Source organism: Tachysurus fulvidraco, chromosome 20 (assembly GCF_022655615.1).
Source record: "Tachysurus fulvidraco isolate hzauxx_2018 chromosome 20, HZAU_PFXX_2.0, whole genome shotgun sequence".
Classification (NCBI taxonomy): Eukaryota; Metazoa; Chordata; class Actinopteri; order Siluriformes; family Bagridae; genus Tachysurus; species Tachysurus fulvidraco.
In genome coordinates, this window is record NC_062537.1 from 6,195,061 (window position 1) to 6,221,234 (window position 26,174).

The following is a 26,174-nucleotide window of genomic DNA, read 5'->3' on the forward strand; positions in this document are numbered from 1 at the left end:
CCTGAAACATGCCCATTCATTCACGGGAAGCAATTTTCAGAAAACATCCCCTCCCCAAACCGTCAGCTTATCACGGCGCCTGCTATGTTTATGCAGCCCTGCAGAGTAAACCGATGGGCCACCACAAGTTCCGACAGACAGCTTCAGCGCATCTTGACAAGTGCTTCAGAACTGTACTGGGCGAATGTTCTGCTGTTTTGCAAACAGAGCGAGCTGTAGAACACATCTCTCTGAACTCTCCCTTAGGCATGCAACTGAGTTGAGATCTGGTGACTGTGTAGGCTCTGGCATGTGATTTACATTTTTTCATACTCAGTGAAGCATTCCATGTGGATGGCAGAACATCATACTGGAAGAAAGTGCTCTTCCATGAGAAATCCATAGAAGTATTGTAGTGTTGTAAGATAAAGAGGTTCAGGTGATCAGAAGAACTTCATGTTGCCTTGAAGTGACACTTGAATACCTCCAGAGCTATATACCCAACAATATTTCCACCATTTATCGGTCATGTCAGATTTTGTCAAGCCCTTTTACCCCATCATACAGCATTACCTTTTAGCGTTTTCACTTTTACGCTTTTCTTTGAATTCTAACTAGCTTCGCTTATACAGTATAAAACCTGACAAGATATCTCAGGCTCAAAGACATGCCTTAACTTGCAAGCTGCAGCCAGACCCTCCTAAAGACCCACCGCTTGACTGCATACAGTTCAAAGATCAAATAAATGATTTATAATCGCACTCTCTGGTGTCAACCACATGAAGATAGGTTCCCTTTTGAGTTTGGTTCCTCATAATGTCTCAGGCTTGCGCATTATGGAAAGCTGCTTTGAGACAATATCTGATGCTGTTCAAGTAAAACTGAACTAAATTCAAGATAAAGCCCCTAAAACTAAAGGTTTACTCTTCAGGGCACCTGAAGACAAAACATTTCATAGCTATAACAGATTAATAGCTACACTGTTTGAGATTCTTGTTTTTTGTAGGTTGTTAAAAAAAATCTATAGAGTAGCTGGCGGCAGAAACGGATCTAAATGCTTTCTAAAAATAACAACCATAGTTACATTGTTATTGATCCAAATGTGTGTTAGCAAACATGTTAATGAACTGGGAGCTAGCTAGTATATTACTTTACCTCACATTAACCATAGTAAAGAATTTACAATGTGCCGTTCTCGCAGCTTAGTGTCTCAGCAGCAGAGGTAGACATGGAGAATCTCACCACTGATTGATTTTAAGAACAGAATCCAGCTGTGTGAAATAATATTTTGGGAATTTAAGCCATAGGGCATTTTCTTCTGGAACTTTCACATCAACACATTAAATAAACACAACACATCAGGTCCAAGTTGACATTATTATAGGTTTAATTGTTTTTTTTAGCTCCTATGTCAAATAAGCAGTCAAAAAGAAATATAATAATATGTTGATAAAAACCTTGTCTTATATGTACTGTGGAAAAGAACAGTGATCCATCTATCCTACCTACCCTTCCCTCTGTTTTTCCCTATTCTTTCCATTCATTCCCTCCATCCTTCCCTATCTGTTAATATCCTTTTCATTCCATCCCTTCCAACCATCCTTCCCTATCCTTTCTATTCATTTCCCCCATCCTTCCTTATCCATTCCTATCCTTTTCATTCCATCCCTTCCCTTCCCTCCATCCTTCCCTATCCTTTCCATTCATTCCCTCTGTTCTTCCCCAACACTTCCATTCCTTCCCTCTATCCTTCCCTACTGGGTAAAATTTCGAACCAAATTAAAAAAACTCCTCAGTAATAATTTCTTAAATGAGCTTAAAGGTTGGGTTCATCCTGGGATACCTTAATGGTTTTAACGGATTCTTAACGGATTCACCTTAATGTACCTCAGAAGTCTAATTAGCTTGATAGACCATCCATCCATCCATCCATCCAAACATACAAACACACATTCATCTAGTTTGCAGAAAAAAGTTATACATCCATTAAAAAGAAGGCTAATAATACAACTGAAATGCATTTGAAATGCTTATTAATCCTCTCAGGACTAATCTTACTCCAGAGGTTATGATTAAAATATTAAAGGTGATCAGAACCAGTAGGTATGGTTTATTTTAGTTAGTAGTGTTTTAAAATAAGGTGCTATGGAGGACATGGTGGGGGGCGCAGGGTGGGGTGGGGGCGAAGCAAAGGCTTGGGGTGGCACAGGTTTTATAGCATCCCCTGCTTTCTCTCTCACACACTTGGGGCTAATACAAGCTGACAGTGATGAATGGGCTTAAAGGGGATACTGAATTGGGATGCAGCACTGGTATATTTATGCATGTGGGTGCGGAGATCGTTTTTTGTTGTTGTTCTAATTCTGCGTACGCACAGCAGCTTGGTCTCAGTAACCCATTATGGTTAATCAAATACAGCTGACAATCTTTGAAAAAAAATTGTACCAGGAGAGTTCCGCTTATTACCGCTACACGGCACACCCTCAGAGATAGAGCGTCAAATGTTCTTATCGTTGGTTTGTTTCGGGTAATTAGTTTAGCTAACCAAAGTGAAGAGAATCTAAAAGTCTAAATTAATTTGACTTTCAGCCACTGCAACATATTCTTCCAATAAACATGTCTAGTGATGACCTGTAGAAATGTTTGGTATTGAAAAAGATGGTGGTGAAGGAAAAAAAACAAAACAAACAACAACAAAAAAACCAGATGTCAGATTTTACTTTGAATCTTTTTTTGGGGGGCCTAGTCTTTTGTGGCCTGGTCCAAAAAAGAAGCTTATTATGCCTAGTCCCAAAGCTTGCTTTTCTATAGTGCCATGGCACAGGGCAAATGGAGGGAGGAGTGCAGGCCTCTCTCTCTCTCTCTCTCGCTCACATTCTCTATAAGCGAGCTGCTGTACTGTTCCATGTGAAAGGCTCAATATGCTAAATGTGCACCCTCCTTGTGCCAGCCACCTGTAGTGCCATTTCTTTTAGGCTGTGGCAGTCAGCATGGGCAGACTGGACCGTTACATTCAGCCCAGCGCAGAAGGGATGAAAGAAAAGAATAGAATAGCTTCAATGCTGCTGGACAGACTCGCATGTTAACCCCCTACCCCACCCCTCCTTTTTTTCTTTTTGAATTAATCCAGTGTTTGAGAGGCAGCTGCTGTACTGATGTAGCAGACACCTGGTGAAACACTGCGTGTTTTCAACAGAAAAAACAAATCACATTTTTTATGCAAGCTTAGAAATGTTGAAAAGGAATTGTGCCACTGTGTGTGCACGCCAAAAGCTCCCAACATCAGGCGAAGGGAAAAAAATTTTCTGAATGTGTCAATTCGTCAGCTATGGCACCTGGTTCGGTTTGGTTGTTTTCAGATGCGTAGTGCAAATTTGCATTCGGCAGCAGATGCCATGTTTATAAAGAGAGAGAGAGAGAGAGAGAGAGAGAGAGAAACACAAAAATCATCGTCATCAAGGGCATCTGACAACTGAATTGCCTTTCATGCATTCAGCAGCTTCTTGCAAGATCTGCATGTGATTTGGCCCCCCTCGCAGATGTGACTATAGTTAATCTATACTTAGCAGATGGGAGGAGTGTCAGGAGGGGGACGCAGCATCAACATACTAGTCATTGTGCCTGAAACTGACCCCATTCAGGGTCATTTGGCATGTGACACCACTCGAGGCGGAGCTAAATGGCCCCATGGAATCAGGCACACAAGGGCCATAAAAATGCCAACCCTCTATTCCCCTGGGGTAGGGAGGTGCTCGCTGGCCTCTTGACACACACTGGCAAGCTTGAGAGGAGAGACAAAGGGAGAGGGCTGGCCTAAATGGGCCACAGAGGATGGAGGAAAATGGCGCACGCTAAGAATGAAGCTATGGAGAGCAGTGAAGTGTTGGCCCCCTTCATTGGTGAAGCTTGGAGAGAGGCTCCCAGATGGCAGACGAAGGTTTGTGCCATGACTGGTTTGGGGCGGCTTCAATCTCACCCGTTCGTCATCAATCACTGGTGACTCCCCAAACTGCCAGTTTGAGCCACATGCTACAGCAGAAAAGACTCTGAGCCACTGAGACAAGACTTCTCTCGTGAAGAGGAAAGAAGCATCACCCAAAAATAAATGAATAAACAAATAAATAAAACAAACCACCACACCCCTTCAGTCAGATGAAAGAAAATGGGCCACACCGTATGGAGTATTTCGATCGAGATTTTAATGATTCTAAAATGACTTCTCATAGCTGTACATTAAGACTGTCGGGAGATAAGATCACCTCTGTACATCGTTTTGTGTTCACATAACACAATTCGAGCTTCAAGCTTCGTGTAGCTCGGCCCTGAATACAAAGATCTCTGAGGAACTGAAACGTGAAACCGTGCTGTTGTCCGCAAACCATGTTCAAGGCTAAAAAACGCTAATAGTGACAGTAATTGAACAAATAGTTGCAACCCTTGTGTGTGAAAGTACACTCACACACACCCCCATATATATAATGATCAAAGAGACACAGACAGTGGAATGCGCAGAGACTCGCTAATATACAGTGGACTAAATGGTCAACTAGGCAGCAGGAACACAGTATTAGGTGCAATATGGCCTCGAGCAAAAAAAAAAAAAAAAAAATAGAAAAAAAAAATTTTAACAAATAAAAAAAAAAGTATATGGAAAACACAGAGGCTTGTAAAGCTGGCTTTGGTTTACTTGTGGGTTGGTTTGGTATACTGAGGTCCGAGTGGTTGGGTAACATTTAGCAGTGTGATACTTGACAATACTACACAGGAAATACGTAGCACTGCTGCAACAGGCTACGAATCATAGCAGCAAATCAAAGATCAATCTTTTTCAGTCTCCAAATGCTGATCGCACGATCGATAAGATAACCGAGCAAGTTCTCTAGATTCTTAGGGGACACGGGACCTTGCCGTCAAAACGCAAAGTGCATTTTTATAAAGCTTATTATATATTCCGTCTAGAACTGCACAACACAACACGATGCATGCCACTTGCTGCTTTTTTTTGCTGACAGACTTTGTGAGGTGAAGGTGAGCAGAAAAGAGTAGAGTTCGTTTTTTTTAAAAAAAAGCTTTGGCTTTGTTGGTCATATGTAAATAGGACACCCCCCACCCCCCACTACAACCTCTAAAGAAATAAAGGAAACGCAATCCACTAGGAGCCTTGAACCATGATAGCGTGACAACACCACGGCTTTCAATAAAGAACACAAACAAGACAAGAGTGCTTGTTCAATTAATAAAAGTCCAATAGTGTATCAACAGACAGAAGCAAACAGGGAAAATGTTAAAACTAAAAAACAAAAACACAGCCTTCAAGTCTTTAGTACAAGAATTAAAAAAAAAGAACACATGATCCAGAGCACATGCATGCCTTGAGTGAGAGAAGGATCAGGATGGAGCCAATCCAGCCTTGAACAGGAACACTTCATGGGACCACATACATTCCTCACGCCTCCAGCCTTGTGGGATTTGTTTTGTCGTCATTTTAAGCAATAAAAAGTAAGACCCTGAAAACACCTTGTCTCACACAAAGTGAAATCTTTAACAAACGTGAAAACAGGATCAAAAAATAAATACATTCATCACTTGACAATAGATCTTTGATTAAAAAAAAAAAGCAACAACAACAAAAAAAAAATATATTGAACACTGTCAATAAGTGTTTGCACCAATGTGGTTCAGAGGAGAGGCCAGTCGCATGGAAGCTGCTTCTTCTATGGTTTCAGCAAATGGCTCAGATTTAAAAAAAAAAAACACAAAAAAAACAACAAACACACATTTGAATTTGAATAAACAAAAGAATAAATGGATAACAAGACTCCTCTCTCTAACAACCCCACTAAAATGGTCTGAGGTAAAGTCGTGTTATGTAGCTTCTAGTCATACTCATGTAGACATCTGAAAGCAGCAGAAAAACAGAAGTAACCGGATGCAATAACTGCAATAATACATTAAGTAAACACACACACACACACAGGGTTGGGACATTGTAGACATTTTTTCCCCAAGTTTAAGACATCTCTACAAAGAAGCATGCTCAAACTGGCCTCTCCTCTCCTGAGGTCGGAGACTGTAAGTGTTTATGTAAACAGCGAGATATACACAAGAATCATTACATCAGACAAGCTGTCAATCATTCGGTATGTGCTTTGGTTTAGGAAGAGTGTCTGAAATTTTGGGTATGAGCTTTATCGTATTTGTTTATACACTTTATGCTTAATAATTATTTTTTTTTTAAGTTCTAAAACACTCTGAAACTTAAAAGTAAAACTTTCATGTACATCTCTGGCTTTAATCTTTTTCTTTTTTTTTGCCTTTTTTCTTTCATTTCCATATTTTTTTTCTTTTTCTTTTTTACCGAAAGCATCGTTTGAAATGGGAACGCTCTTTAAAATCTATTTTGTAGGAAACTAGTGTTTTTTCATCATTAAAATACAGAAATTGACAATAGTATTGACACAGTCTTACAAATGTTGTCTCGAAAGTTCCACAGTTCCAAAATATGTAGAACTATCCCTGAAGTCTGAAGTAGAAACATTATTGTCACAGTTTGAAAATTTTGCCGTTCTTTTCGTGCTCTTTTGGACTACAGCTCGGAATACTTCGGCCACGCATCACATCTCTTAAGTGACGCTGATGTACTGCTTAAGTGCTGATAGGTACACAAGAGCTCAAATTGCAGCTTTTTCCTGGAATCCGCTGTGGTATATGGGAGTGACAAGGAAGACACAGTAAAGTCTCCCTGAGCTGATACGTGTACGTCAACACCAGAATGTGTTTCCAAACTTGTGTTGCCCAATGACTGAATTTTGTGTAATAAATTCTTAATTATTCCTACTTTACACCAAGTGTAGCTTCCATAATGAGATGTACGACCAAATGGGACAGGGCAAGAAGTTATGAAAGTTTCTACCGTGTAAGAACTTTGATATGTTTGGATTAAGTCTCTGGAAAGATGGGTTCCAGATTCCAGGAAAAAGGGTGTCAGTGTACATTACTGTATAGTGTATGACGATAGCTGCACCTAATGATCATTAGTGAGCACTGGGCTTTGGATTAAAAAAAATAAATAAATAAAGGAATGCCAGTAAAATATGCATTGAGAATGGTAAAAGTTACACATGGAATGTGATACACTGGAACTGGCTATAAATCAACTAAATGTGTAAATAGAGGGTATTTTAAAATAGGAATACTCCAACCACTGTGTGAACTGATAATGTAACAGTGACCCCCTCAAGTCAGTAACCGAAGATGACAACTAGGGTTTTGGACTAAGTCATCATTCATAATGCAAAGGATTTCTACAATACTTAGCAACTGAATAAATGACATTAGTTTCTGAGTCTGAAAAAAGCAACAACAAAAAAAGCCCAAGAGCATTTCTGTTAACTGTAGAGGCAATCCAGTGTATTGATTCCTCATTAAATGACCTTCTCCAAAATGGTGGCCATGTAACACCATCATCCAGATTCTACTTCTGTTGTCTTACTCCTTTCTTTCTTTTTTTTTTTTTGGTCTGAACTAAAATAAATTAGTCCTTCTACAGTCCTTCAATAAAGTCCGTCCGAAGACAAAATTAACGACAAACCAAATCCAGAAACTGATGTAAACTTCAAAATTGAAAATAAAAAACAAACAAACAAAAAAATTAAAAACTGCCAGCCCACCAATCAGCAGAAGTTTTACAAAAGTTGTTCATTGGTTTTTAGTACAATGTCCAGTATAAACTAACATTCCCACATCATTCCTCTTATTACTGAGAACTAAAAGTAAAAAAAAAAAAAAAAAATCTTTATAATATTATTTCTCCTGAAATGTTATTTTTTGTATTTAATCTAAAAACTTTGGTAGTGACATATTCTACAGAAAAAGGTTTGTTCATAAGCAATCATTTTCCCCAGTACTAGTTTTCTCTTTGGATTTCTTTACATAAAACTTAAATACATGCACCCAACAAGCTAAGTTCTAGTTTTACTATGTTAAATATGTTAAAAACAAAACAAACAAAAAAAAACCCCCAAAACTTTGTTGAGAGATGGGCAGGTTAGGACCATTCTGAAAACCTCAAATTTTATACAACCTTGTTGGGCAAGCTACATCTACACCCCCTTTTTCCATCAATGAATGTACTGTTCTTAAGAATTAAGAGGTAGTAATGTGACAAGACTATAAAATAGGTTTTTAGAGAAGGAAAAACCTTAACAATCAAAACTGAACAACAGTACCGACAGAATGAACATTCAAAACTCAATAAAAAACAAACCCTACCCATCACCCAAATCAATCCACCGCAAAGAAATATCAAAAGAACGTCCAGTTTAAACATTCACTAAAGCATGAAAATAAGTTATCTAAAACAAGTACCATTACTTTTGGCTTTTTGTATCAAGAGTAAACCCCTATATATTATATGAGTAAACATTAGAGTTTAAAAAAAAAACACAGAACCTCTTTTTTCTATACCCCCCATTTGCCCATGCCAAAGCACAGAAGGAGAACAGGGTACATCCAACTCTGCCTATTTTTTCTGGCCACTTTTTGCCACAACTGAAATGGTTAGTTAACCAACTAACAGGCCACTGTGAGAGGGCTAGCAAAAAGAAGCTCTATTGTGTCAGTTTGTTTCATGTAGCAATTACAATCCAAGCTGAATTAAACGGAGACTGTATGTGCTATGGTATAGAAATAGGCAATGGGCATATGGTACAGACTAAAGCTTGTGAACGTGTTTGGTCAGATGCACAAAGCTTTTAAGGAACACCATAAACATTTCTAAAAGCTCTCAATCATATATTTCAATCTATCTTTTTGGATAAAAAGAAAAAAAAGTTTCGCAACTAGTAGTTAATCAATTAGTGTTTTACATATTCTGTGGTCCAGCTCCTGCCCTTGCTTTAAAGGACCCAAGGAAGTGAAATTGTATACTTAGGGACAACATTTAGAGATTCAAATAAAGAAACCAATGCATAGGCTGGTCTGAAGTGATCTGGAGAGCCCAAGGAATTCTGAAAACAGCATCGGTACCCGAGGCATACATTTGCAGCATTATGAAAGAAAAGAAAATGCCACAGAATCATACCAATTTTTGAAAAATGTTAGTCTTTTAACTGATGGGGTTTTAATATTTTTAACTTCTACACATATCACTCAAGCCGAGAGTGAATCCTCCATTGGATCGCCCACTCATAGCCGTCATCTTCACAGAATACAGATGTGCAGTGTACTGAAATCTTTTTGCGCTCAAGGTATTCCATTCAAAGTGTCTTTGGCTTATGATGGGGAGGTATGCATTCGAAGGTGGCTGATGAGGTTACGCTGTTGGGTGAACTTACCCCCGCAAAGCTGACATTCATAGGGCTTTTCCCCAGAGTGTACCCGCATGTGCTCTGTGAGTCGGTATTGGCGAGTGAAACGCATGCCGCACTCCTCACAGGCAAAGGGCTTCAGACCAAGGTGGCTGCGCATGTGCCGCGTCATGGTGCCGCGCTGCGTGAACATCTTTCCACAGATGTTGCAGGGAAAAGGCCTCGTAAGCCAGTGTGTCTTCTCATGCTGCCGAAGAGTGGCAGGATCTTTGTAGCTTTTATTGCACACTGTACAGCAAAAGCGTCGTGAATCTACGCCACGCACTTGGACCGTCTGTGATGACAGGTCCTCGGCTTCAGCCTCGTCTTCCTTTGGATAGGCATCGTCCTCCTCTTCTTTGATGTAAAGCTCTTCCTCCGTATGGGTCTCCACATGGGCATTTAGTTCCTCCGAGCTAGGGAAACCTTTACCGCAGGGAATACAGACATAAAGGTTGTCTCCAAGGGCAGGCTCAAAGCCTTCCTGCCTATACACGTAGTTGGCACTGTTGCGTCCACCTTCGTTCTCACTCTGGCCACTCTCTTCGCTCTGCTCCTGGCCATTCTCCAGTCCTTCTTCCTCATCCTTACAATGGTAGGACAGATCAGAGTTCCCTCCACCCGAGAGCCTTTCTCCAGCCACATTTAGCCTCTTGGCAACTCCATTGGGCAAAGTGGACCTTTCCATTTCTTCACCTTTGTGAGCCTCACCCTTGGTTTGCCGCCTGGACCGCGATATTGGGCGTGTGATTTTTTGTTGGTCAGGGTCTGGAAAATGCTGGGTCTCGTCACATTCCTCGGCTTCACCTATGTCCATAGGCTCTCCGGTGGTTGGAGGGTTCGTGGGGAGATCATCAAACGAGGCACTGTTGGCTGTGGATTCTGAGGCAGACTGAGGTGATTCTTGGGGTATACTGCTTGGACTTACTTCTTCAGTGACTGTGCTTCCTGAAGGGCTTTTCTTAGAGAGATCCAGGCCAAGCTCCAAGAGGCCACCACTGCTGGTAATGAGGCCGTTGCTCCCATTCTTACTAGTAGATGGACTAAGAGAGTTGGCTGGGTTTGCACACTGGACATTCCTGACAAAAACCTCATCCTCTGACAACTCATCTTTGAGTAGCTCCTCATGTCTCTTTGTTTTTTCACTGTCCTTAAACCCTGAAACTTGGTTTGGAGTAACAGGTGTGGAGGACAACCTTTGGTTCCTAGTAGTTCTTCCATTGGTAGGAGTCGTGGGTTTGTTGTGGAGGGATCTGCCATTGCGTTTCAGCTTTTTTCTGCAGAGAGCAGCTAGGTCATGGAGTTGGAGGTAGCTTGCTGCCGTTAGGAGGGCATTAAAATTGTGGTCACTGACCTGATCCGAGGACAAAAGCTTGCCAGTGTAAATAAAGTCCAGTACCTGCCGAAAAATCGACGGGTTGACCATATCTGTGTCGAGGTTAATTAAGTTGTCATGAAGGATAAGGGACTTAAAGTAGATACTACTGGCTGCCAGAATGTTCTTGTGTGCCCGGAAGAGGGCATTTTCTACAACTATAATCACATCACACAGATAACCTTTGGCTCTTTGTTGGTTCAGCTGCAGCAGCAATTGTTTGGCATGATTTGGCAGTTCCATTTCCAGCTTTTTTTTCCTGCACCTAGAAACCTGTAAAGACACAAAGGAAGATCATGAACAAGAAAGAAACTGAAAGAAGACTCACGTCTCAATTTTAAGATATCACCGAATTTGTATTTTGAACAAATCTAACCAACATGAATTAGCTCACCATTTTAGCTGAAATAAGAAAAAACTGTAATTACCAGAAATTCCACACTTAATACACTTTCAAGCAGAAACCATCACAACAACAAAAAAAACACCCTTCTTCTTTCCATCTTTTCCTGATACAAATTTTTTTTACAAGCACACCAGTCCCAGTGCAAAGTAGATAATGTAGTGCAAGCAAAACTAACATTCAACATTTTTCTTGTTTTAAGCTTCTTAACGTTACTGCCACCACTCATTAATGCCAGCCTTCAGGGTCAGTCTCTTTGTTGAAAGATGGGGGTTGGGGAAAGGAGACCAGTGGATGTTTCTGCCTGGCTTGCATGAAGGACAACATGAAACTCGAGCCAGAGGGAACACCAAGGGTGTGGTGGGAACAGGTAAGCCTGCAGTCCCTCCACTGGAGAAGCAGGCCCTGACTTGTAACAGAATCTTTGCAATTCCCAAAATAAAGGTTCAGTCATTCAGCACGGAGTGCTGGTATTGTCTGTGGAATCTACTGAATATCACAACACTTGTCACCACTAATCAAACTGCTACAACAGTATTAGTAGACCCAATTATATCTACTGTGGTTGTCTACCTTCAAGACTTCATACAATGCTGTATGTTTACATGTGTAAATGACTTATAAGCCACTTAAATACCAGCCAAACACGTGGACATGTCTACACACAGACCACTGTTTTACATACTTTAGAATAATCCTAGAGGCAATAATAATAATAATATTATAGAATGATTATAATTAATGCACTTTGCAGTAGCAAAAATACCATTAAAATAGCATTTGCTGTTTACCTTTGCAAACTGAGTTTCCTCAACAAGCGTCAAGATTTTCGACATCAATTTAATTCCAAAAGAAACATGCTTGTACATTGGGAGGAATTGATCTCAAATTTAAAAGGTAAATAAGATGCACAAGCTCTATAGCTTCATTATTTATGGCCTATTTGACAAGTACCAAATGAAAGCTTGTCCTTAAAAATGATCATCCATACATTCAATCAGGTGGCTCCAGATATTTTTTCATATTATTTGATTATCGTACAGATCAGCAGAAGCAGTACCGCAGGGGTTTTAAAAAAAAACAAAACAAAAACACAACTACAAAGCTAACAAGTACATCCTTGTTATCGTTAAGCAGCGGACCTCATTCGCATGGATCATGTGAGTGTTACATTTAACAGCATCTCCACTTCAGACATATCTGAATTTAGACCCAGCAAGCCACAGCACTGTGGTTTAGAATGAAACCTCATTTAACACAACTGATTTATCTCAACTGCTCCTTAACAAGGACTATGGGTTGAATCCTTTCACACACACACACAATACAATACAATAAAACATTTTGTACTTCCAGGATTGCAGTCTGACACACCCGGTATCTCAGACGCCAAAGTAACTCTGGAACGGTACCAACATGTAATAGACTGATTTTATGGTTCTCACCTCATTAAAAATAGTTTTGTGTATTTATATTTAAAAAAAATCCGTAATGCCATAATGCACCAGGCAAAAGCTCCAGGTAAGCTTCTGGGAGAACATAGTCTTTGCCAGTGTCTGCATCAATGCGTGTAACATTACTGTACAGAAAGAACTTTTGTTACTAGATTATGTAGACGTTTTTGTAATTAGTTTACCACCAAGATCAAAGCCCACCCTAACAATAAATCTAGTCGGAGTGGTACCATCTCTCAAACGACGACAATAAAGACCCATGACTTTCTGACCAAATGTCTACACCCCCCAAGCTTGCAGCCTCCAAAAGAAAGCCGGAAAGCAGGAAAATAACTCAAAAGTAAAGGTAATTAGAGAAAAGAATTTATCTGAATTGCATACATGGGTTGATAAGGTGCTGCTGACCCTTTTTATTGCACTGTAGACATTCCTATCCATGAACAGACCTGCGCCAGCACTGAGATGAAACAAGTCTAATCAGCAAGATTGCTAGAAAAAGCCAAAGTGCAGAAAAAAAGACTAGCTGTACCATGGATAACACTGTCTGTCAAACTCTAACAAACAATTTCTCTGGATGCCACAAACATTTCAGAACTTAATAGTGTTTGTTCTAAATTATTTGGACAACTCTTATTACTAGAGATATGGCTAGTAATGACTCCAACATATTTAGTCTCGCGCAACAAAATGTATTGCCCTCTGTATTACTAGACAAAATGCATCAAAACACAAACTTTAACAAAGACCTTTTATATAGTCATAATAAAGAGACCTTAACCACAATATGACTGAGCACAGCAAACATCCAAGGGTGAAAATTTAAATAACGTCAGATCAGACCATTTGTTTCCCCAAAACATTGATACTGAAACCCACCACTGTTCTTTGAGAAACTTGCAAAGCATTCTGGAAGAATTTATCTTTTTCACACCCAGATTGATAAGCTGCTCCTGACCCTTTTTACTGCTCTGGAGACATTCCTATCCATGAACAGACCTGCAACAGGACAGAGATGAAACAACTGGCCTAATCAGACAGATTGCTACCTGGAGGGGGGGAGCCTAGAAAAAGACAAAATCTTAAGTGGGATATTTTCATTGTGCTCAATAAAAATCACTATGATTAAGAAAGTATTTGCCGGCTAGAAATGCAACTCATATTTACTATAACTGCATAAATGGTTATTAAAAATATATATATAACTACACTATAAGAGGACTTTGTTAATATTAAATGTATTATGTTTCATTCCTATGACAAAAACACACTTGATTTGATAAAATTATTAAAGCTCAATTTAATAAATCATGATAAAAAAGGTGCATTTCAAAAAAAATATCTATCTTCAAAGAGAAAAACATGTAAAGAGAAAAACATTTTCCCTAATCTCTTAAGCAGTTCAAAGACAGCAGTCTTCCCCCATTTCAAGAACACTAATTTAATCAAAATGCCAGTTAGAACCAAGCGCATGTTATCTCAAGAATGTAAGACATCCTCCTTTCACTGCCCAAACCCATTTTCATTCCCTATGAGAGACAAATCTTGTTTTTTTTTTTTGTTAACTCTAATCACAAGGGTTTCAAAGTTTTTAGTAAATTCCACTCAGATATGCAGAAGAGAGCTTACAGAATGTCAGGTCAACAGGTTGTCACAAACAAGGCTCTGAGTTGATTGATGGCTATGATCGAGCCTCAGCTGGGTGTTTGTGGACACAGAATTAAGTCAGCTAATTAAAACACTAGCTGATGAAAATTACAAGTTGGGTTTACTTCATCCTCAGAGTGATACAGAGATCAATTTTTGAAACGTGTGCCTGAGATTAACAAGGAACCTAAAACGCCTGAGTCAAGCTCTCTCCACTTTGAAAGCTGGCTGCTGGTGACAGGGATTATCATCACAACAATGTCGCAAAAAAGGAACGTTTCAGAAATAATTTCTTTCCATTGCGGACAAAACAATGACTCAAAATTAAAGATATACGGCAAAAAAAAGGAACGAATTCTAAAACGACCCAATGTCTGAACGCAGTTTTTTTCCCCCCCAACAAGAAACTGTTAAAACACACAAACATGCCAAGCATGCTGGGCAAGATTTCAGACCCGGGCTGAACAGGGTTCCTGTTTCTTAAGATCATTGTGTTCTAAACACTTCACCAACCAACAACCAGACATCTCCAGCATCTTCATTTCTATAAGGAGTACATTTCATTTGACTTCGATTTAAAATCAAACATTTATCGTGCAATGTTTTCACCCATTCCTGTCAATGACATATGACACAACGTGTGTATATCCTTTGGCAGGAAACCTTATACATTAATGTAAGTGTATGGGTGGCATGAAAAGCCCTTGGGATTGCACTCATTCAGGGAAACTGTCACACACATGAGGACTAGTTCCACCTTAACGACGTGGACTAGATGGTGCAGAAAGACCACTGTAAAACACCCCCTCCCCCAGTCATTAAAATAGATGAGATAAAAGATTCACACAAGCAAAACGGGTTTAAAATATAGATTTTAAAAAGACACCATAGTAAAAATTGGTAGGACTTTTTGTTGTAAAACTGTACACAGACAGGATAAAGCTAAAGCCCAAACTATTGAAAACGCAAAACAAACGCAGTTTCACATTTACACCTCAAAACAACGTAAGATTCAAACACACCCGCATTCGGACTGATAAAAACACACTGGGTTACAAATAAATCTATACTATTAAAAAACCCCACACAAATCCTACTCATTCTCGATATTTGCCCCGACAGAACCCCAAATCGCGAATTTGCCTCAACACACACACACACACACACACACACACACGAAACATCCAGCTAATCTAAAAGTCAAATAAAAGCTTTTTTCCCAGCACTGCTTCAAAACAGGGCGATTTACCACGTTATTATTAACATCAACAGTAGTGGTATATTACTATGGTTATTATTATATTAATGAAAGAAGCATATTTTACCTAAAAGCGAATAAATCCAGTGAATGAAGCACATTGCCTCTGGCTTGCCAAGCTTGTACTGGCGCTGTGGTGGAAAGCACTAAACAAGAGAAGCCCCCGTGGGCGTGCGCACGAACGCGCGTACTCACTCACTCTCTCTCTCTCTCTCTCTCTCTCTCTCTCTCTCTCACACACACACACACACACACACACACACACACACACACACACACACACACACACACACACACACACACACAAATATGTTTTCAGCAATCCGAGTTTCTTTTAAGACCCCGATCGCATTAGCGTTAGCATTAGCAGCGTACTGCCTTTCCGCCAAGAGATAGAACAAATGTTACCTCAGTAAATCGACCGAAGCTCTTCACACAGCCATCCTGTTTTCTCATCTCACAGCTCTGCGAGCGCCATCTTGCAAGCTTGTGACGTGAAGAATCCTCACCCCTGACCCAAATTTGAATAAAAGCCTGGACAAGAGGGGGTGAGAAAAGCGAAAGAAGGGGGTGAAACAGAGGGAGCCACCAATTCGCTTCAGTGCTCGAGGCATTTGGTTATATTCAGCTACATGATCTAGTCACACACTCCAGAGCTGCCCACCTACTTCACTGTGAGCACAATTAATGCAGCAATAACAAACTAAGAAAAGGCCTAAGTATAGTCAATGCAACCTTTAGTAGTTAAGGTCTGGCCTATTAAACTGCCTGAGCAATATATATATATATATATATATATATATATATATATATATATATATATATATATATATATATATATATATATACCATTATTATTAATGAATAAAGTTCAGAATATTATAATGTGTTTTTTTCAATATATATCATTTGTTTTCATCTGTTTTCAATTACTTTTAATACATTATATTTATTTATTTTGAACAACTATAAAAATGAATGAATGAAAGATACTGTGTTAAGGAACGTTTTAAACTGGTATTTATCAACATTTAATTATATATTTAGAATTATGAGTATGAAGATGATTTATATCCATATGCTATTGGTTTCATAGCCTCAAAAACCCAACACAAGAGAACACTTATGGAAGAGAAACGTGATCAAAACACAAAATGTGGGTATATTATTTGTACGCATAAAAGTTGTTCAGGCATCTTGAGGTGGCCCAGCTTTTAAAAAAAAAAAAACACTTTATGTTGGTATTTCTCATACATAATTAAAAATATGAATCAGAGAGAAAAAGAGAGTTTCTTTATTTACATCTCTGTGGATGATGACAGGTCAATTTCATTCCTCTTTTCTGGAGTGCACAGTGTACGTTTTAGGGGTTTCCTTGTGTTTTAAAACGCTTGATCCAACTTGTTAGGTAATTACACACACTTCATAAACAGAATCATGTGTTTGCCAGCACAGCTTTTCACCAGGAGGACTGGAAGATTTCCAAGGATATCAGTGCTCGCCCGCCCACCTTGTTTTAACAATCCAGTCTGGAACTTTAACATGTTGAGAGAGAACTTCATGCTGTGTACTCCTGTGCCACCCAGAGGACATTGGGAAAAATGAATGTTTCCTTTCCTTACAACTTTTCTCTTTCTATGTAAAAGTATACTGAGGGGTTTCACCTATAATTAGTTATTTTATATCATAATATATCAAATCAAATTTTATTTGTCACATACACATGCATATAGAAGTCTTATTCTTATTCTTCTTCTTCATCTTCTTCTTCTTCTTCTTCTTCTTCTTCTTCTTCTTCTTCTTCTTCTTCTTCTTCTTCTAATTATCCCATTAATGATAATGACAACATCAACGACAATTCAATGATTGTTGTTGTTGTTGTTGCTGCTGCTGCTGCTGTTGCTGTTGTTATCCTTCGGCTGTTCCCTGTTCCAGGTTGCCACAGCAGACCATAAGATACACGTTACATTTAATATGCCGCAGGTTTAAAGCCAGATCCTTTCTGAATAATGGCTACAATACAGTGGTTTTGATCAGCAAGTGTTAAAAACAACTCTCGTAAAAATGACTGTGCAGGTATCTGGACCACTAAGGTCTAGAAACAATCCTATAAAAGATCATACAGGTGTCTGTATTAGTAAGGTTTATAAACAACCATAAAGGTGCTATAGCTCTGAAGGACTGAAGGAAGAGCGTCTTTATATGTCTCTTGCATGCACCTTTCACGCACTTAACACACAAAGAAGCTGTTGATGCTCACATTGTTGTCTATTCCTGCAATATAAAGTATTATGGGTGACAAATCAGTATTTTAACATGTAATAAAGTATGATTTACATTTAAAAATAAAAAACAAGCTGATTGAGCTCTCACCACAATTATGAGCAGATAAAAGAATGACAAATTAATTATTTCAAGTAGTCGTGGTGTGAAGAAGAGAAAAACGGGTTGTCCTTTAGAACTGTATAAAAACAAGGGTCATGACTGTACTTAAATTCAGATGATCTGCAGACATTTCAACTTTGTTGTGTTTATAATAAAGCCTGAACTTTTGACACACTAAAATGTCAAAAATACACAAAAGATACAAAACCCAAAGCTGATGTTTTGAGTTCCCTGAAACAAAGTAAGCCCGGTGGGATGCGGCCCTAATGTTTCAGTTGTTTATTTTCCTATTACGGCATGTTTCCAAGTGCTTTGTTCCTTAAACCACACTGATTATAAATGAGCACAGAAAACGAATGCAGCTTGTCATGTTGGAGTTAATCCATAAACCACAAACTCTTCTGTGTTTGAAAAGCAGCTCCTGTGGAGGAAAACTCAATACTCTAATAGTCCAAAGAATGCTTTTTAAAAAAAGCTTGATTATATCAATTATTGCACATCATTTTTCTTTGCTGTAATTTGTAAGTAGTCTGTATTTTTCTTTCTTTTTTCTTCAGTAACCTGTTCTGTTGTCAGTGGTGAACTTCACACTAAACTATTGTTATGACTCACAATGACATTTAACTGCACTGGGTTTATTACAAAAAAACGTATAAATGTAGATTGTAGTGACGGTGTCATGTTATACAACTTGCTACTCTATAGTTTTGTATTTCATGGTTTCATTTCTGATGACATACAGTATGTGCTGAGGGGGGTTTCCAGAAGAATAGTTATATATGTCGCGGTGCACTGTGGGTAGTTAGTCAGCAAATCCAAGATGGCGGCAAGCAGGAGACTGCATAAGGTAAATACCCTGAGTAATCCCTAATTATTGTTTGCTAAATAAGAATGATTCCGCTTTCTGCCTAGTCGGGTATATATTGTGCGTATAACAAGCTTTTGTAAATTAAAAATTTCCTTTCCTCCTGGCTTATGTCTGAGAAACGTGATAATGGAGAAGCTAACAAGTTAGCCAGTTTCATCGTATTTAGCCAACAGTCTTGCTGAGTAGTTAGCCTGTTAGCCTGTTAGCCTGTAGCCTGTAGCCTGTTAGCCCGCTTGCTAGTGAAAAGCGCTGTAATAGCGAATGAACACATTCGCTAGCTAAAGGCCGCCGGCAAAAAGAACCAAATGTACTTTGGGCTAAAGTGGTTTGAATGGCGGTCGAGTTTTATTTAATCGCAGTTCAACCAAAGGCAAATAAACCGTGTATTAGTCTTGTGTCAACTGTTTGAAATGGTTTTGAAGGGAAACTGTTAAAAGGTTTAGAAGAGATGAAGTCAGCTAGCCGAAGACTTGAATGGCCTAAGAGCAAATGAGCTAGTTGTGTGATCACTGATGGCTTGTCAACTTTGTAACCTTACTGCTGGGCAAAATTTTTAACCAGCTAGTTAGGGTTATACCTATGTAACTCTAACAGGAGGGTGATTTATTCCCAATATAGCAGTTTTACAAGTGACCGTGAACCATTCGGATCCACCGATTTAAAATGATTGTTAGTTGGACAGAAGCAGGAAGTCGGTGAGGTGTTGGTTGGGTGTAGCTTTGACTTTGAGTAGTTGAAATGTTCACAGTTTGCGACATGTTTCTGCTTGACAATCTCGAGATCTGTTTTGTATTAAATCCTAAACGTGATCCCCAGTTTATTTCCCCATTTTCTGATTTGTATTAGAGTATATTTTAAACATTATCCCGACGATAGTGATTCAGACAGTAAAGAAGTCGTGACCTTTTCTTATCAGCTTTTGATTAAAGCTGGAAACAGAAACCTTGATCCCATCTATATGAATTATACATCTATTCATACGAAAGTGTTTATCTTATAATCTCTCGTTAAAATTAAAGTGATCTTTTGTGTGTTTGTATGCATTGTTACTATATAATCCAGGTGTTTGGACTGAACTCTGTGATATAATCATATCTTTTATCTCTGTGATTGTTTTCACAGGAACTTGATGAAATCCGCAAGTCTGGAATGAAAAACTTCCGTAACATCCAAGTTGACGAGTCAAACATTTTGACTTGGCAGGGGCTTATCGTTCCTGTAAGTGTAACGGTGCAGTTTTGTTATTGCCTTGTAAAGGCCTTTCTTTATACTTTAGTACATTCAGTGGATATTTCTATGACTTGCACAATAAAATGCTTGTTTTTGTCTGGAGCATCATTTTCTGACTTTTATAGTGTATACTGACTCTGATATTTGAGATACTTAGAAGCACAAATAACTCTGAAGTGTACAATGAACATTTAAACGTCAAATTTTGTGCTGTTGGAATTCAGTAAAACCAAACCTTGAACCAGACTTTTGGTTTGAAAATGTGATGAATTGGAAAAGAATTTGCAGTTTAATTTGTCCTAAATTTGTATAAATGATTTTGTCAGGAAGTGTTGCAGTGCAAACTCACTTAGTCTGGTTTTAATAAAAAAGCCTTGTCTTGGAGGCTACTATCAAAGCAAGGTGAACTTACTAAAGGGTTGTTTGAATAATGCTGCCGTTGTAGCGAAAAATACTGGATTGTATTTACACCCACCTCATGTACTCAGAAGACTGTTTAATGTAGCACTCAAAATATGACTGTAATCAGATTGAGTCTATGCTCTGAAGATAGACTTTTCTTAAGGGATGGTGTAAACAGCAGGGCTTAGCCTTATCCACTGATCAAGATTTAATCAGGCATCTAGTTAATTAAGCATTAAGGCATTTGGCAGTGTTGATTGGTGCCTCAAAATACTGGTAGACCTCCTAGGCTGTATACTATAAGTGGTATTTTCTTTTCCAGAATGGTGATATTACACAGATGAGTTTAAAAAATTAAAATGGATGTTTTGTTTATTTTCAGGACAACCCTCCATACGATAAAGGCGCATTCCGGATTGAGATCATTTTCCCTGCTGAGTATCCATTTAAGCCACCCAAGATCACATTCAAAACAAAGATCTATCACCCGAACATAGATGAGAAAGGTCAGGTGTGCTTGCCAGTTATAAGTGCTGAAAACTGGAAACCTGCAACTAAAACTGATCAAGGTATGGTGTCAGTCTGCATTAAGAAACAGTGTAGACTTTAGTAAATCTTGTAAATATGAGTTATGTTGAATATTGCTATCTCTCTCTCTCTCTCTCTCTCTCTCTCTCTCTCTCTCTATATATATATATATATATATATATATATATATATATATATATATATATATATATAGATATAGATAGATAGATAGATAGATAGATATAGATTTACCTCCTTTTATAAATGTGAATTTTCTCATCCAACAATGTATTATTTTTCTTCTTCCTCTTATTTTTTTCCCTCCCTTCCTGCAAATTAGTAATCCAGTCTCTCATCGCCCTTGTCAATGACCCTCAGCCAGAGCACCCTCTGAGGGCTGACCTAGCAGAGGAGTACTCAAAAGACCGTAAAAAATTCTTTAAGAATGCAGAAGAGTTTACAAAGAAACATGGCGAAAAGCGGCCGGTGGACTGATAAGATGAGTGTGACTCCCACTCTCTCCTTTGCCCACCACTCCAGATCTTTAAACCTCTGCCTCTACCTGTACCCTCCCACCCAAACTCCCAGCACCCACTCCGAACTTGGAGCCGAGCATCCCAAAAAGCATTTCGATCACGCTACAGGACCTTTATGACTCCGTTCTACTTGCCCTCTGGGTGCCAACTGGATGGCTGGTTTTTCTAAAGTGTATAAAGCAAATGCGATCCAAATACATGTGTAAACGGAAACTCGGACAAAACGGCAAGATATGGGTTGTGAGGGTGGGGGTCAGTGCTGTTTCTTTTAATTTGTTCTTAATTTGCACAGAGCTGTGTTACTGGCATAAAACCTGCTGTGCAATGAATCTTGACCGTGTTTTTTTTTTTTTTTTTTTTTTTTAATGTATTTTTTTAGTGTTTGTTTTCCTTCCCAGAGCAGATTACTACAGTGAAATTCATTATTTCATGTTTTTTCAGTCTTTCTCTTCCACAAATTTGTATTTGTTCTGGCAAAATCCATTAACTAAATGGTAGGTGACACTTAATATATCATGGTTCTAAAGGTGTGTGGCATACATTTCTTTTTCTTTCTTTTTTTGTTGCTTAGGTTGCACTGTATTCTGTGGATCAAAGTGTTATGTTTGACATAACCTCTGTAATTCGTCCAATATTCAAAACTTCAGCTTAGTCACTGTTACCAATATAATGATTATGATGTTATAAAAAAGGAAGAAAAAAACCCCCAACCATTTGTGTCTGATTTTAAGAATCAATGTAATATTTACTTTTATTTAGAATTTTAAATTTAATGAGATTTATTAGAGATCTATGTTTTTCTGGAAAAATGGCATCACCTAAGCAAAATTCCATTTTACATCTGGATTTGCTACTTCTTACAACCTTTATATTGTTTTACCTTTTTTTTATAGTATTATTTTTAACCACTATGAGAACCCACTTTCAAATTTAGTCAGGATATGAAATGGGTTTCGGTTTCTCTGAAAGAACGACACCCAGACAATAACAGCATAGTGTTACTGTTTGACTGAACAATACCAAGTGTTCGACAGCACTATACATTGACCTTATGTTCTTTGTTTCAACAGTCCAAAGTTAAACCATACACTGTTTCAGGATCTTATCAGGAAATATTCTCACTGAGCATGTTATTAGGAACACTACTAATACTGGCTTAATACAGCCTTGATTCTTTGTGGTGTGGATTCTACAAGATAGAAACGTTTCTTTGAGATTTCTTAATGGTTCAAGACCGTTCAAGAACGCCGAACTCCATCGCATTCATGAAACCAGTCTGAAAAAAGTTTTGCTTTGTGAAGTTAAAAGATGGTAAATTGTGGTCGTGAAATGATGCATGATGGTCAGCAGCTATACTTCGACTGCGTTATTCCATCAATGAAACCCGAAAGGTAAAAGGGATTCTTAGTAAAAAATGTTGGTAAGATCCACATCATAAATTTGCAAGCTGGACCGATGTGACCTATACAGTAAGTTATGTATACAATCCTGCAGTATTTACACATTAAGGCTGCTTGCAAACACTGGTTTACCTCATACATATACATATTGCACCTAAAGAGACATCCTGCAGGACATCCTCTGAGTCCTCAGGCAAATTTGTAACCTAATTGTTTTACAGAGCGAAGATTAGCTTTGTGTGATAGACGTCACTAAGCAGCTCCGGGACAAGAAATTAGGCCCCCGTGGATTAATTCGTCTAGGGACAGAAGCTTTAGTTACGATAAACACAGTCATTAAGAGAAGACAGTGTTATAGTTTACAATGATCGTTCTGCTCATCAGAAACACTTCATTTGAACATCCTTTGAAATAAACTTGCATCATGTTGCATTTAAGGTTTACAGCTGGCACATTCTTAAGCATGACATGAAATTGTGGAAAATATTCCATGTTAAAAATCATTTGAAATAAAAGTTTTTTAAAACAGAAATTGTAAGACTGATTTTAAAAGTAAAAAAAATACTGGCTTCCCATTTGGACAGAATAGTTTTTAGCTTGTGACTGGTACGTGTAAAATGGGTGGGGTGTGTGAGACATCATCTCTTAGGTGCAAAGCATACAGTACAGTCAAGAGGATGGAGTAGAATTCTGGTGTAAATACCATGCAGCCACATGTAGATCCTTAAATACTGCAAATATCAGTTACGCTCTATCAAATTTCAGAGATACTGTAGTCTTTCACTATACCAGAGCCTCCGAGCATCAGGGAAGTTCCTGTCCATCCCTGCTGCAATGAGCAGGGATCATACTGGCTTGTCACTGATGAAGTGTTTCTGATCCACTAACATTAACCAGTTGGTAGTGATTGTGCAAAGGCAACCCAAATACAGTGTATCCATTAGAATATGTAACCCAAATTAGCTATTCCAATAACAGAGATTATGGAGTGTGTGGTAAATCCGCATAGACTTGTAACCCTTTAGAACACTTTGGACAATCTATATTGTATGACGTCTAGTTACAAAGAAGAAAATTATGGAATCATGGAGCATCCACACACACATTAGCCATTTTGTGCAAGAAGCGTCCACTCGGGTCTGACTTAATGCCTGGCACATTATCCCTCTCCAGCCTGTTCTGAGCGTGAACAAACAAGACACAGTCTTAGATCCATTATGCTGTGGCTTGTGGTATCCCTACACAAGATGGAAGGATGTACTCATCGTAGCAGTCACCTGCTATAGTATTTAAAAAAACTGCACATGCACAGGACTAATCAGAGATTTTCTTAGATAGATAGATATATACAATTGTATTTTTCTGCCCCTTAGATAAACTCATGACTATAATAACCTACATAACCTTGGATGTCCATGGTGGCATAGATGGCTGTAGTCAGACCATAAGCCATAAATTCAGCATTGTTGGGATGCAACATAAAATATTGTGTCATTCTTGACTACGGTGTTGAACTAAGTGATCGATTCTGAGCTGAATTCCAATTTATCTGCATTAGCTGAAGGAATAGTTTGGTGTTTTCCTTCTTCTATAACGCTTAAATGCTGTATATTTCAGCAAAGAAACACATCAGAGCTTGTCATCGTAGACTCGGGTCCACTGACTCATATAAAAACAAGAAGACAGTGAAGGGAAATCTCCAAAATGAGAAAGCAGTCTGAGAAAGCAAACAGACATTGTAGTGTAAGATGTTGCCTTACTTCGCTGCAAGATAATCATCAGCGTAACAGTATCTGATAACAAAGAGAGACTTGTTTATTTAAAGGCAAAACAAAACTTAAAAGAATGCAAGATATAGAAAAAAACAACTGTATTGTAGATGGAATTTAGAATAAAAAATAAGACTTCATATGAAATCACAACAAAAAGGGTTAGAAATTTACATTGGATTAAATGTATCCATTAATCTAGTTCATAATAATAGGGATGTGTTTGGTCCTGGTTTAAGGTTAAGGTTATTTATCTCTCCCCAGAGTTTCTCTACACAAAATGTTTCCATTCTATTCGTTTAGTAAAGATTATTTTAATGACATCAAGTTACCTCCACCTATTGGCACCCTACACGATAATGAGGAAAACCAATTTGTTTTAACATAATGTTTGTTTTAAGGTCTTTTTCTTGACTTCCAGAGTGTTTTTCTTTGGAATGAATGGAGTTTTCCCATTTTCCAAGTACAAACAGCACATTTGTCACCTTATGACCATAACTCCACATTAGACTTTTGAGAGTCACAAACAGCTGGAACCAAATTCCTTGTGTGGGTCAACACACTTGGTCAATAAACCTGACTCTGATTCTTATTCATTAACCTCTAAAAGGTCCCTGCTTTATCATTCTTTCCATACATTAGTCTTAATGAGGTTTTAAGGAAGTGAATTTAAATTTCATCAGAAAGGATGGCTCTAATCATTCTAATCATAACAACAACAATCTTCATGCAAACAGTAAGCAAGTGCCCATGTTGATTGTCTGTCAGTTCTACTGTATATAACTGGATGACATCTTAAAAACCAGATCTAGGTTAGTGAGTTTCCACAAAATGTGGAACAGTAATGGCAAAAAGTTGAGCCAGAAATTATGTCTGGCCAACACTAACAACACTAAACCGTGAGCTAACGCAATCGGTCACAGGTAGAATTAACAGATGGAAAAAGTTTAGAAGGATATAGCCTATGTAACTGCAACAGCTTCCACATACTAACTGATAAGCTTTTTCAGGTGAATTTAGGACTGTACAAACAGCAGCCGGTTGTCCAGGAAAGGACACATGCAGAGATTCTGCTCTAAGGCAAACTGCACTCACTTTTTTAGTTGTTAGAGTTCACTTAGATGGAATCTGGACTGGTAAATATATCTGCTTATATAGTTAGAGCCAGAATGGGACAGGGTATGTCTTTATGTCCTCTTTGTGTAGTAGTGCTTTTCCAATTGATGTGGGTTGGACACATTAAACCAGGTGAAACTGTAAACCCTACCCAGTGAACAATGTGATCTGATGATATCACACTCTAATGTTTCACTTGCAGCACACCTTTAAATGTGGATTTACTGGCGGTTGCAATGGCACCGACTAGACCCACACTTTGTTGGAATAGTGTGATGACAGACACTGGTGTCTAAAGGTAACTTGCTCCCTTAAGTGAATAGTTTGTTGTTTCAGACAACAATCTACTGTCTCCTGAACCTCCTGATTATCTGAGTTAAATTAATAGACCCAGTGATTTAACACACTCCACTGGCTCCTATTGTTTGTAGTTCTGTCTGCAGGAAAAGTACCAGGTACCAGTAACTGCAAATGTATTGG

General features: G+C 38.5%; 2 protein-coding genes across 3 annotated transcripts; one reads left to right on the forward strand and one right to left on the reverse strand.

Annotated features, from left to right (window-relative positions):
* Nucleotides 1-4,158: 4,158 nt before the first annotated feature.
* hic2 (hypermethylated in cancer 2) lies at nt 4,159-16,228 on the reverse strand. Of its 2 annotated transcripts, none has more exons than XM_027139676.2 (2): nt 15,869-16,228; nt 4,159-10,974 (listed from the first exon to the last, which is right to left on the reverse strand). In XM_027139676.2, exons 1-2 carry the CDS (start codon nt 15,914-15,916, stop codon nt 9,253-9,255), a joined length of 1,770 nt encoding a protein of 589 aa, XP_026995477.1. In that variant the 5' UTR covers nt 15,917-16,228; the 3' UTR covers nt 4,159-9,252. The 2 variants fall into 2 exon arrangements, with proteins under 2 accessions (XP_026995477.1, XP_026995478.1); XM_027139677.2 differs by lacking the exon at nt 15,869-16,228 and adding an exon at nt 15,528-15,684.
* A 2,347-nt stretch (nt 16,229-18,575) lies between these two features.
* On the forward strand, nt 18,576-22,119 carry ube2l3a (ubiquitin-conjugating enzyme E2L 3a). The gene is made up of 4 exons (XM_027139736.2): nt 18,576-18,692; nt 19,836-19,931; nt 20,728-20,914; nt 21,214-22,119. Exons 1-4 carry the CDS (start codon nt 18,666-18,668, stop codon nt 21,366-21,368), a joined length of 465 nt encoding a protein of 154 aa, XP_026995537.1. The 5' UTR covers nt 18,576-18,665; the 3' UTR covers nt 21,369-22,119.
* Nucleotides 22,120-26,174: the final 4,055 nt, after the last annotated feature.

Excerpts from the sequence above, each read along its gene's own strand:
- hic2 (XM_027139676.2), bottom strand. The coding sequence starts at position 15,916 with ATGAGAAAACAGGATGGCTGTGTGAAGAGCTTCGGTCGATTTACTGAG. Across the intron at positions 10,975-15,868 it reads GCTTCGGTCGATTTACTGAG|GTTTCTAGGTGCAGGAAAAA; the intron begins GTAACATTTGTT and ends GTGTCTTTACAG.
- ube2l3a (XM_027139736.2), top strand. The coding sequence starts at position 18,666 with ATGGCGGCAAGCAGGAGACTGCATAAG. Across the intron at positions 18,693-19,835 it reads CAAGCAGGAGACTGCATAAG|GAACTTGATGAAATCCGCAA; the intron begins GTAAATACCCTG and ends TTGTTTTCACAG. Across the intron at positions 19,932-20,727 it reads GGCAGGGGCTTATCGTTCCT|GACAACCCTCCATACGATAA; the intron begins GTAAGTGTAACG and ends GTTTATTTTCAG.